Consider the following 12889-nt stretch of genomic DNA (forward strand, 5'->3'; position numbering starts at 1 on the left):
ACTGGAAAAAAAAATCAAATCTCTTTACTATCTTTTTGACCCATAAAACTAATTAACTCTTTTGGTTCAAGCTTAGACTGGAATCCAATCGAACAGGTAACCCTTTTGAGTCCCTCTGATTTATTTCAGGAAACAACAATTAGGAGGAAACAATTTCAGAGCACTCAACAATGCACATAAATTACAAAGATACAGGGCTGTATGAGGTAAGACTGTAAATTCAAATATTTGCATGTGATGATAGGTAGATTAAACTAGAAAACATATACCACAATCAACCATTAATGTAAAAATAACTGTCCAAATGTCCCTGTGATACACTTTAATGTACTAAACAATTTTCTAAATTGTAACTTCTAAATAAAAAGAATGTAAAAAACTTACCATTTTCCTATGGTTTCAACAGTCTGTCAAAGATAATGACCAGGTCATAAAGAGGTAGTCCTTTATGCATGAAAGATTCACCATGTATCTGGCAGTTCTAGTGGAGGGGGGAGGGAAAAAACCAAACCATGAGTTTAGCCCATAGAGACCCATGGTATAATCCAAGCAAGCACCAAGCTAAAATAAATAAATCATGAAGAAAAGTGTATCATTCTAGTGTACGAAGACTTGTCAGGGCATTTGAATAATCTCAGTTGCTCTGAACAGCCCAGTCAAAGATGACTCTAGCACTCCTGAGTCCTCCAACTGACAACAAAAATTTCCAAAATTCATCAATTAAGCTTAAAACGATACCTAACCTTTCTGTGGCCATAGCTATCATTAAACTTTCACAAGGAATGCTGAATTAGGACGTTACTAAAAACTTGCTCTAAGAAAACCAAGTTCTGCTTGATGTTCTAAAAGTCCTACAAATTACTGAATTATCCGACTAATTAGTAAGAGAGGGAAAAGCTATTAAAACATAAAGTCCAGTTTAAAAATGGATTGAGGTCTATCCCATCATCCAGCTGAACAATCTGTCCATTTCCCTTAAGGCACAGGGAGAACTATTACAGCACTTAGTGTAAAAAAAGCTGAGTATTTAAAAATAAATTGCAGATATGAAGGACTGCTGCATTTGCTAAGGCATTTTTCTAAATTCAGCCTAGCCGCTCTTCATGCCACATGCAGGTCCTCCAAAAAGAGAACAACAAAGCTACAATTTTCTATCCAAATTTCTGTTTTTGAGCAATACACCAAACAAAACGACTTTGTTTAGTAAGTAGGGAAGTGTTAATTTCTGAAGCAGAGAAACAAGATGCAAGAAATTGAGCAATCTGCAGAAAATCGTACAGCAGGTCTACTTTTGAGCCATTAATTAACTTGAAGACCAGTTGTACCCTGTGATTGCTACATCCCTCTTGCCTTCTGCACAAACGAGACAGGGAGCAGGGAAACACGTTTGGGAGGATTCCCTCTCCTTTCCCCATCGCACTGCGGCCACTCACCTGCCACTGACAGCATCCCTGGAGGATGAACTCCAGTCTGGGAGAACTTGAAAGCGTTTTGAAGACGGTCCTAAAGTTATTTCTCGTTCAGGCACGGGGGACGTTGCCAAAAGCACAACGTCACTGCCATCGAAAATTACCGTTTCGCCTAAACCGTAATTGCAACAAGGTATCGAGCAGAGAGAGCAGCCGGCAAGGACCGACGCCGGAGATCCGCCGGAGCAGAATCCTGCACCTGCGGAGGGCGGCAGGGCGACACAAACAACCGAGTCCCCAAGTGACTATTTAGCTGCCGACGCGGAGATCAAAGACTCCCGCGAAACACCCAGGCAAACCTCAAACTAAATACGTAGCTCATGGGACTTTACCGACACACGGCGCGCACACCGCTCCACGGGCTCCCGGCAGAGCGCTGCCCGCCGGCCCGAGCCCCCCTCCCGAGCCGCCTGCCGCCTCAGCCCTGCCTGTGCTCCGCTCCGGGGGCACCGCCGGGGGCAGGAGCAGCGCCACCGCCACTGCCCACCCCGGCCCAGGCGGGCAGAGCGCCCGGCCCGCCCGGTCCCGGCTCCTGCCCGGCACCGGCTCCTGCCCGCCGCCCGCCCGGCGGCCCTAACCCGCCCTGGAGCGCCCGGTGGCGGCCGACACAAGCAGAAGGCGGCGGAGGCGGTGCGCGGCACCGGGAGAAGCATCTCACCTTCCCCTCCTTCTCCTCTCCCTGCGGATAAGCCGCCGTCAGCTCACCTCAGCTCCGCGGCGGCTCGGGCGGCCGGGACCCGCCAGCCGGCATGGCGTGGAGGCGCGGGGGCTGGTGCTGCCGCAGGCTGCCGGCGGTGCGGTGCGGGGCGGGCACCATAGAGAGGGCGGGCGGCGGGAGGAGAGCCCTCCGACGGCGGAGCGGAAGCGCGCTGGAGAGGCCGGGCAGAGGAGGAAGTGACGCCCCGGTTGCCGCGGCGATCACGCGCCCGGAGCTGGGAGCGCGGTGCGGGCGGCGCGGTGATGCTGGCGGGCCGGGCCCCGCTGGGCGCCGCGGGCTGCGGCCGCCTCCTGGCAGCCGGGCTGCGGCCGCTGCTCTGCGGGCTGTCGCCGTGCTGGGTGACGGCCGGGCGACAGTACCCGGCCCTGCGGGTAGCGGAGCCCGCCAAGGAGAAGCGGCCCGTGCGTAAGGAGCAGCGGAGCAGCCTCATGGTCCGCCGCTTCATCGCCTGCCCGCAGCTGGTTCGCACCGTGCGGCGCTGCCTGCAGCGCGGAGCCGGCCCCGGCCCGCAGCCCCTCCTGCTCGAGTTCGCTCCTGGTGAGCTGCCCCGAGGCTCCGGCGCGCCCCAGTGACCTTGGGGGGGTCAGTGCGAGCTGCCGCCCTCGCCCCGGCCGTGCTGGCACCTCGGGCCCGCGAAGGGCTGCGGCCGGGGCTAGGGCCCTGCCTCTCCCGGGATTTCGGCCGGGAGTGGCGGCTGCGTTGCGGGGCTGTCCCGGACCCGCGCCTCGGCGCCTTCCCGGGACATGTGGCCCTGGACACCGGGGTATGCCTGGTGGGTCCGTCTGTGCAGAGATGGGGGAATGAGTGAGGGTGCAGCCTGAAGTCACTCGTGCTAAGACTTAGCTGTAGAGTGTCCAGAGACGAAATTTTCTGTCAGGTAATCCTGTGGTATTGTAGGCGAGCCTTATCAGTAAAAGCACGCCCAGGTTTATGGGCTGTGGTAAAACCGCTTCAGTTACCCAATGGTTGGGTTTTTAGCTGGTTTTTTTTTTGTTTTTTTTTTTTTTCATTTCTGCAGAATGTATTCTAAGGATAATATTGGTAAGGTTTCACAGTATATTGCTATTGGCAGAAGAAGAAGTAATAGAAATATTTGAAACGTTATCTCCCATGCTGCTCAGCATCTAATTGTAATGCTGTGCTTAGGGTATTGCAGTGAGCAATCTCAGGCTGCCTGTAAATCATGTCTCTAACTCTTGTTCTGAAGTGTGTTTAACAAACACAAGCTATCTCCTGTTGAAGGTGATATGTCCCAAGTGTTATCACTAAATGTAATCACTTAGAAACAAAAATGCACTTCTAAATTAATTTTTTTTTAATTTTTGGGGTTTTTTTTAATTTCCTGCTTCAGGTCCTGGAATTTTGACTCGATCTCTGCTTGATGCAGGTTTTAGAGTGGTTGCTCTGGAAAGTAACTCAGATTTTCTTACAGACTTACAGGTACGCTTTTGATTCAGTTGCACATTTCTAAAACATAATTAAAGGGAAAATGAGAAATTAGATGAAATTGTTGTATAATTGTTGGATGCAAAAGGAATTAGGCAGTGATTATTACTTGTAACATCTGACATACTGCCTAATAACAGTATGTACTTCTGGTATTGTACATCACAAATGCAGAATATTTTTAAATTAATTTGGCATTTTGCGTATGTAGGAATTCAAGTTCATACGTAGTCTTTCTATGCATATATAAAATTTCATGTGTAAATTTGAAAGTAATCTGAGCCATTATAGATGTTTATGTTTAAGCAAGAGTTCTGTATGAAGTTGTAAGAAATCTGTAAAAATACTCTTAGTTATTCTGATTATCTCACAGTTTTATTTAAACTGTTTTCCTACAATTCACACTTACATGCATAGTCCTCTCCTGCTTATGTGGGCTGTGCATGGATTCAAAGGGACATTCAAAATGTCTTCACACATTTTAAGTCATGTGAGTCACACATATCTCCATATGAAGAGAGATAGGAAGATTCTAGTTTTAAATTTTTAAAAGAAGGGGTTTGCTTAGTTTAGTAGTTTGTGTGGTTTATTAAAAACATTGCAGAACATCTTACTAATTTAAGACTGTGGTTTAAAGCTTGAGTTGAACAGCACAAAAAATGTCGAAATGCCCTGCACAGTGAAGAGGGCAATTATTTTTATCAGCTGAAAGAAGGAAGCTATTCTTTTTATTAGCTGTACGAAGCAGCTCTGAGGTTTGTACTCTTGTTGACCAGGTAACACTTTTAGGTAGTGCTTGAATGCATTTTTTGTTTGGGTTGCATGTTTTGCAAAAGTAAACATATCCATATTTCTTCAACTAAAGTTATTTTTATTCAGTCCCTAGAGAATAGCCTGGATGGGCAGTTGAAGGTGATTCATGGTGACTTCTTCAGAATGGATCCTTTGGCAAAGGGAGCTTTGAAACCACCTGCTGTGTCTTCTGACAAACTTTTTGAAACCATGGGTGTAGCAGCAGTTCCTTGGAGGGCAGGTATATATTTATGATCCCACATGTTACGAGCACGTTTTTGAAGGGTGCATAGGCAATTTGGCAAAACCTTTGGGATTTGCTTGAGGTATACGTTCTATTTTATACACATGCTGGATTAATGCATACTGCTTTCTACATTTCAGTGTTACTTAAGACTCATGATAGCTTCAGAACCCTCTCCCTCCCCATGGCAATATCAGAGAATTAAGTATTTTCTTGTCATTTAAAGTTTTAGTCTAATGCAAATTTGGCTTAGCTTTGACTAAGGCTTAATGGTACTTGTTCTGAAACAACATGAACTCACAGATTTTCTTCTCTTAATTGTTTGTAGTTTAGACATTAGAATTAATGAGATTGTCTAATACATACTGCAAGATTTTAAAGATACTTTTGCTATTGTGTGAATTAGATGTTCCTTTGAAAATTTTTGGAATCGTACCACAACAGTTGGAAAGAAACAGACTTTGGAGACTTCTTTTTGCCATGTATGAATGCAGTTCCATATACAGATATGGAAGAGTGGAACTCAACCTCTTTATAAGTGAAAGAGAGTATACGGTACGTGCAAGGTATTTTACAGGTAATGAAGGTGTAGTGCTTCACAGAACACAAACCCATTTATATTGTATACTTAATTTGTATTGTAAACTTAATGTTTTTGCTAGTGAATTTTTCTACCAGAATTTTTAAGTATTGTCAGTTTCCTACTTGTTTGCTTTATGCAGTGATAGCACTATTAAGAAACATTCTGTTGTCATCTAACCACAGATCTTACAAATGTGAAGACTGGTCCTTGAGAAGTAGACGTAGAAGCAGACTAGCTGCTTTCCATTATAAATTGTGAGGTGATTAAATTCTGTGCCATCTTTTTTGCAACAAGTTTGTTTACTAGTTGCAGGTAATAGTTAATGAAGACTGAATTCAAAACTCAAGTGAAGAGGATTCCAAGTCACTAAATACCAATACAGTGAGAGGCACTTGTCTTCTTGAGTTGTTTTGTATGCAGTACTGAAAAGAGTCAAAATATCATGATTTATATTCCTTTTTATTAATGCTCTGTACACTAAGGTGCAGAGCCTTTTATGGATTACATATTCCTAATTTATGCTGTCCCAAAGGTCTAGAACTATACTTACATTTCAAGGATGCCTTTTGTTTCTCCCCCCCCATGAACCTGGGAGTTTTGTACAGAGTCATAAACCTGTAATTCCTTGAAGTAGACAAGGACTTCCAGGTCTGCTTACACAACCAGTGTTGTGTCTAATACCCAAGTGAAAAAAAAAAAACCAAAACTTTTTAAGTATATTCTGTGAAATGACAGGTTAGACACCACTTAAATACCCACTTGTATGGTATGTTTTAGTGGTCAGGTTTTTTACTAAATACAGGGCAGCCTATTCATTTCAGGCAGTCCCTGCTTCATGTTTTTTGGTTTTTTTTAATTAACTTTTCTGATTATAATGTGAACTGTGTTACATAAGAGTTGTGTAGTAAAAACTACTGAAACCTTCTTTAACTAGGCATTGTTGACTCTTTTTTGTTGGTTGTTTTGGCTTTTTATCATATGACAAAGCTGTGTCACAAAACTATTACAACAAGTTAAATCTCCCTGCTACAATTTACTTCTTTCCTTTCCCTTTTTGAGAATAATCACAAGCTTTTCTTTTTTTCTTGCCCTAAGAGTTGTTTGATTTGTAACACTGATCACGATGATGATTGTGCAAGTTGCTTGATGTTCAGTGAGGTCACCTGATGTTTTACTTACTCTTTTGTGTGTCTTAGGAATGTTATCAGTGCAAGCTGATAACTCTGCCAAAGTTACGGTTTTTATATGAAATCTGATCCTTATTTGTCTTCTGTGTGAAACTTCTCTGCCTTAAAAGGGACCAGAAAGTATATGCTGGCGATTCATACATAGTTCAGTTATCCAAATAACTGCTGTGAAGAAATACTTCAAATATAATGTCTTCTAGTCCTGTTTTTTGACAACATATACTAAAATATCACAAAGCACATGTTTGAGGCCTGATGTAACTTCACCTTGGAATTTTAGACTTAACTGAATTTCTTACTGTTTTATATATGTATTTGGATTTTGCTTAGGTAAAAACAGTCTTAGTTTTTGCAACAAAAATATTTGCTCTTTGCCATTTTTTAAGGTATTAACAGCAAAGCCTGGGAAGTCGAAGATTTATCAAGCACTTACTGTACTTGCACAACTAGGGTATGAAATTGAATTACTGCATAAGGTAAGAGTTTTTTACCAGCTGATATGGCCTAATGCTATGGACATGCATTTAGAAAAGCGTTTATAGTGGTTTACCACTGCAAACTAATTGGAAGTTAATGTGATGTTTAAATCAGTTGGAGAACTTCTGAAAACTTTTGGAAAAAGCTAAAACAGTCATGTTTTGTGTAAAACTCAATTAGGAAACAATGTTATTCACTGTTATGTCAGTGTTTTCACTGCAAGCCATTGTACTTAAAAACATTTATTCTAAGATTCTGGTAGATAAAAAAATGAGATGTTTACGCACCAGAAAAACCTTTTCCATTTTGCTAATGGTTGTGTGAAACTAGAAGTCTGCTTTTCCAATATGTCATGATCTGTGCTTTGTTATATCCTCTGAATTCTCCCGTCATGTATACTTTTGACTTCTTAAGCTGTGTTCAGTAGAAATGTTTTTAAGTCTCGGTGCTTTAACGTTCCAAGCATACCTGCTTCTTCTACTAGTCAGTACCTTCTTACCTTTGGAAATATGCTATTGTTTAGTTTTAAAAGTTTTTCTATGTTGTCACCCCAGTTCCCTATGAGCACATGGCCATAAACTTTCAGTTAGTTTACGCTTTTCAGATTTATCCTTGTGCTCTGTTTTTCTAGGAACCTACCTTCATAGCTTAATTGTTTTGGTAGTCTAAAATTAGATTTCACTGTCTACTGTCTTCCAAATACCTCATACTACAAGATATACCTTAAGGTAAATATTAGGAAGTTAAAGAATAGTACTTTTTGAAGGTGGTCACCTGACCAAGAGGGATAAAGTAGAAGTGAAGGCATTTGATGCCTCTTTTGCCTCAGTCTTTAATAATACTGATAAGCCTTAGGCTGCCTCGCTCCCTGAGCAAAAGGACCATGAGTGTGGGAGCAGTGACTTTCTGTTTATGGAGGCTGAAGTAAGGGACCAGCTATATCAGCTGAATGTTCACAGGCCCTTGGAGCCTGATGGAATTCATCCCAGAGTCCTGAGGAGCTAGTGAAGTTATGGCAGGACCTCTCTCGATCAGGTACCAAAGGTCTTGGGAGTCTGGGGAGGTTCCTGCTGACTGATGCTGGCCAATGTTATTCCACATCCTCCTACAAAGAAGAATGTGAGGGAGGACCCAGTGAACTCCAGACTTGTTAGTCTGACCTCAGTACCTGCAACCACTATGGAGTACCAGATTCTACTGGGTACTGTGGAAAGGCATTTGAAGAATAATGCACTTATCAGGCACAGTTAACATGGGTTCACAAAGGAAAGTCTGGTTTAACCCATAAGACACCCTCCTATGAAAAGGTCACCTGCCCCATGGATGAAGAGAAAACGGTGAATGAAGTTTTTCTGGATTCCAGGGAGGCTTTTGATACTGCCCCTCGCAGCATCTTTCTGGAAAAGCTGTCCAGCTGTGGGATGAGCTAGTTCAGGGTGTGATGGGTGAAGAAGAGGCTGAAGGGCAGAGCTCAGAGGGCTGTACTGGTTTGGGCTACACCTGGCTGGCCACTGGTCACCTGGGGCTGCTGGCTGGCAGCAGCTCAGTCTGAGTCAGCAGGGTGTGCCCTGGCAGCCAGGAGGGCAAACTGCACCCTGGGGTGCCTCAAACAGCATCATCAGCCAGTCAAGGAAGGTGATTGTCCCTCTGAATTCAGCGTTGGTGCAGCCTCACCTTGAATACTTGGGCAGTTCTGGGCCCCACAATTTAAGAAGGACGTGAAGGTCCTTGAGTGCAACCAGAGGACAGCAACAAAACCAGTCAAAGTACAAAAGGGAATGTCCCATGAGGAGCAGCTGAGGGCTTTGGTCTTGTTAGGAGCAAAGGAGGCTGAGAAGTGACCTCACTGCTCTTCACAGCTTCGTGAAGAGGGGAGAGGGAGGTCCTGAGCTCTTCTCCCTGGTATCCACTGATAGAATATATAGAAATGGTTCAGAGGTGTGCCAGGGTAGGCTCAGACTGGACATTAGCAAATACTTCTTTATGGAGAGGGTGGTCAAACACTGTGAGAGGTGGTCGATGCCCAAAGCCTGTCAGCATTTAAGAGAACATTTGGACAATGCTCCTTTTTATAACATGCTTTAGCTTGGACAGCCTTGAATTGCTCAAGCAGTTGGACTAGATGATTACTGTAGGTACCTTCCAACTGAAATAGCCTATTTTATATTCTATTTTCTATTTTCCCTATTCTATTCTGTTCTGTTCTGTTCTCACTTTAATTCCATAATAATACATTTGCTTCCTCCCATAGGAACCTTGGTCTTCATTTGAAACTAATTTGAAAAATGGGGGACTGGCAATACCAAAAACTGGGGTAAGATTGTTGTGTACACTTTTCTTCTGAAGATGCAGCTATACTACTTTCAATTAAAGGTTAAAGTAACTTTATAGCAGCATTTACAGATGTGTTTTTTAAGAACTGTTCTAATTAAAATTTAAGGCAGCATAGAGATTCATCAAAAGTGGAGTGAAGAATTGTTATTATCTTAGAAACTGAAATAAACTAGTATCTTTATTGTCTGTGATGGATAGTGAATAAACAGCATAAGGGAATGTGAATAGGTAAAGTATTTTTCAGAGAAAGTTACTTATGAAAGTTACTGCTCTACCTGCTTGAACAAAACAAGTGTTACCACAGTTAATTATACAATCAGTATGCTGCTGATCTTGATTAAATAGTTATTCACATGTCTATTGTAGATTCCATGTGCAAGTTAATTGTGGAAAATCATGAGTCTCCAAACTTTTAATCTGAGAAGTGCAAAAATACCTTGTGAAAAGTTATTTACTTCTCTCCTTAGGAGAAGTAATGATGTTCTTTTGTGCAATAAAGGAATATTCCTATTTAACTTTGGTAATATAAAAGCATGTTTACTTAATATTTTTAAGTTTCACGCTCCCCAGAAAACTGCTATGGTGCTGTATTGAGTGTAGTTTGCAATATTTCTTTAATATGTGAGTGGATGTGCCTTATATGCTTAGTTGTGTTGCTGAAAAGCCATGTAGAGAGGCTCATCAGGTGGGCTGTGCAAGATGCACTAGGACAACTTTAGAAGTTGTCCTAATATATCCATTGCTGCCAATACAGAAGTACATTTATTTCAGTTGAAGACTCCACTTTGTCCCAGTTTAATGAAATCCTCATGTTCCAATAGTGTCTTAGTGTTACACTCACATAATTATGTCTTTATATATAAAAGGCAGGTCCGATACCTTGCATAGTATAGGAATACAATAGACCATATAATACCTTGAAAACTCACGTCAAGCCTGTGTTGTCTATTTCAACTAAGAAAGTCCAGTTTTAAAATATAGAAATAAACCCCAAGTGATAGAATGTTTCTGTTGTGTTCTATTTCCTTTTCTGTTTGAGGCACAGGGAGATGATGCCTCATCTTCTGATGAAATCATCTTGTTAAGACTTTTAATACAAGATGTTACTGGTGACAAAGATGAAACTTAGTTTAAGATAGATACTGTCTTAAAAAGTGATTTTTTTTCACTGACTTACTCTGTTTTTCTTGCAGCGGCTGCCAAATGACCATTTATGTTTGGTACGACTGACTCCTCAGCAAAATCTATTTACAGGAGGCTTGAAGCCCTCAAATGCATCTACCTTTATTTTCATGGTGAAACAGTCTTTTGCTAAACCTAAATCTAGACTTACCGATAGATTATAGTAAGTAAGAAAGAATTACAGTTTTTATACTTCAGAAAAATATATGAAAACATTAAAATATATTCACAAAACAGTATTTATTTGCAGATGAAATAATGCCTTTTAAACAACTCATTAATTTTTAATTAATCCTCAACATGTAGAATAGAAGATTCAATTTGTGCAACCTTCTATACAGTATTTTGGGGACTGTTCCTGTCAGGAAGGTTGGCAAGTATTTAGAATGTATATGTGTAGTAATTCCTATACCTCCAGGAGCTTAGGTCATGTATCTGCAACAAGTTTTTACTTGTTTAATAGATACAATAATAAAACCACCAAGAGTTTTGCAGCTACAGAAACTAAAAGCTGAAAGAGATTTAGCTTATAACAGGCATCCAGATGACACTAATGAAAACAGCTGAATGCTATGGAAAGTGGAATAGGGATGTCCTCAAATGGATTTTAGCTAATTAAAAAATTAGGCTTTAGACTTTACCAATTATGCAAGCTATTCATGTTTCCTTATGATCAATACATTTCTGTTTCACAGAAATGGAAGGTGTTCAGAGTTTAAAAAGCATTGACTTCTTGCTGATTAAAATAATGAATGTACTTCTCAATTGCTGATGTTAGGTTATAAAAGTTAATTTCTGGAAAGGGGGAAAAAATAAGCTACTAAATTCCAGTAATTCTCTTAGCAAAGACAAGTGCAAAAAGCCTTAATGGATTTCTTTCTTAAAGCTCAGTGATATACCTCATCTCCACTTTATCCTTCAGCCAGGAAGTTGAAGGCTTCTAATATGCATCTTCTGTGTATTTATACACTCTTTTCCTGTCTGGGAAATAGTTAATGTATGTACGCATTCATAAAAGTATAGCTTTTGTAGCAAAGATGTAGATGGAGGGAGGGTGGATATATCTGTTTATGTATAGAGGAAAATAGCTGGGAGCTGTAAGTCACTAGTTCATGCTACACTGAGTCAGCTTTAATTTCTCCAGCACTGAAACACCCTTTTTAGGCTGTAATGCCTGTTACTTACATATGCGTTTAGGGTGGATGGTGGAGAGAGAGCACCTGTCCTGTAATAAGGAGATTGGTGTGGTTTGGTATTGTCTCTGTGTGCTGGGGGCTTTATTTGCTATTTATTTGTTTTAATAGCAGAGGTTTCTTCCTGTTGCAGTATGGATTAAAAGTAACTTGTGTTGCAAGAAGAGGCTAGCTTCTTCTAAAGACTGTGAAAGAGTGAAGTGGACCTTCAGATAATGTTTCTTGCTTTTTAATTTTTCCCAGAAAGAAATGCTCCATTATTATTTTTTGTTTGTTTGTTTGTTTCAGTTCATGGAGCTTGGACAATAGTGACAAATTACTGAAAGCACTAGAAATTCCCAAAAATGCTGCAATGTATAACTTGTATCCAGAAGACTATAAGCGTCTTTTCGAGGCTTTGCAAAACTCTGATATGTTTGCTGAAACCTTCTTCCATGATGAAGTCTTGGCAAGTACAAGGACCATGAATTTATAAATCTAAAGCTTTTGGAAGATCCCCTTTGCTTCTGGAAGATTACTTTGATAAGTAATTAAGTGATTTAAATAAAATCGGAGATACTGTTAGCTAGATGATTTCCTGTCCAGACAGGAAAAATTTAGCAAGTAACAAGAGCCCTTCTACATAGGATGAAAGTAATGAATTCACAGTTATCTTTCACAATCCTATCTGGAATGGACAAGCTTTGCACACAATCCTATCTGGAATGGACAAGCTTTGCAACTTTTGCAGGAGCTTATTAGCTCCTGCTACTTTTGGATGTACCACTTAAATGCAACCTTTTGTTACACTGTTGCTGTATATTTACAACATTCAAAAAAAACAGACCAAATTATTATTTGTCTGGTTTTTATTTTAGTGCTTAATGATTTGAGTGCCCTTTTGACAGATTCACAAAATACAAAGGTCTTCACAACCACTGAGTCTGCTACATTGTCTGCTTTTCTGAATTTGCAGCCTTAAGTCAACATAATGCTAATAAATTAACAGTGGTATGTTAATAGAAGACAAGGTAATGACAGGGTGATAAAACATTAACTGAGAGCTGCTTAAAATAAAGATTGTGATATCCCTGAAGAAAAGTTGTAACAGTTATTTTTAAAAAACAGGGGCAACCTGTACTAATTTATAATACAATACACAAACACCTACATGTGTACAAGGATTATTTTAGGTCTGAAAGTCACCAGATTATTCAGTGCTGTAAAAATGATTAAAAAAAAATAAAATCATCTTTAAACATTTGCCACTATCTTTCTTTAATAT

General features: G+C 40.8%; 2 protein-coding genes across 3 annotated transcripts in view; one reads left to right on the forward strand and one right to left on the reverse strand.

Annotated features, from left to right (window-relative positions):
- Positions 1 to 2206, reverse strand: part of CNST (consortin, connexin sorting protein) — a 49781-nt gene extending 47575 nt beyond the window's left edge. Inside the window, exons 1-2 of one of the 2 annotated variants that reach the window (XM_062490286.1) lie at positions 2175 to 2206; positions 385 to 481 (exon numbers count right to left, since the gene is read on the reverse strand). The gene's annotated coding sequence lies outside the window, so the exon portion shown is untranslated. Of the gene's footprint in view, positions 1 to 384; positions 482 to 1433; positions 1626 to 2174 lie in introns of those variants that run through there. The other variant, XM_062490287.1, reaches the window with a different exon arrangement.
- A 223-nt stretch (positions 2207 to 2429) lies between these two features.
- Positions 2430 to 12637, forward strand: TFB2M (transcription factor B2, mitochondrial). The gene is made up of 8 exons (XM_062489197.1): positions 2430 to 2724; positions 3539 to 3627; positions 4513 to 4666; positions 5076 to 5224; positions 6826 to 6915; positions 9168 to 9230; positions 10444 to 10595; positions 11914 to 12637. Exons 1-8 carry the CDS (start codon positions 2430 to 2432, stop codon positions 12098 to 12100), a joined length of 1179 nt encoding a protein of 392 aa, XP_062345181.1. The 3' UTR covers positions 12101 to 12637.
- The last annotated feature ends 252 nt before the right edge of the window (positions 12638 to 12889 follow it).

The sequence above is a fragment of the Cinclus cinclus genome, chromosome 3 (genome assembly GCF_963662255.1).
Source record: "Cinclus cinclus chromosome 3, bCinCin1.1, whole genome shotgun sequence".
Taxonomy (NCBI): domain Eukaryota; kingdom Metazoa; phylum Chordata; class Aves; order Passeriformes; family Cinclidae; genus Cinclus; species Cinclus cinclus.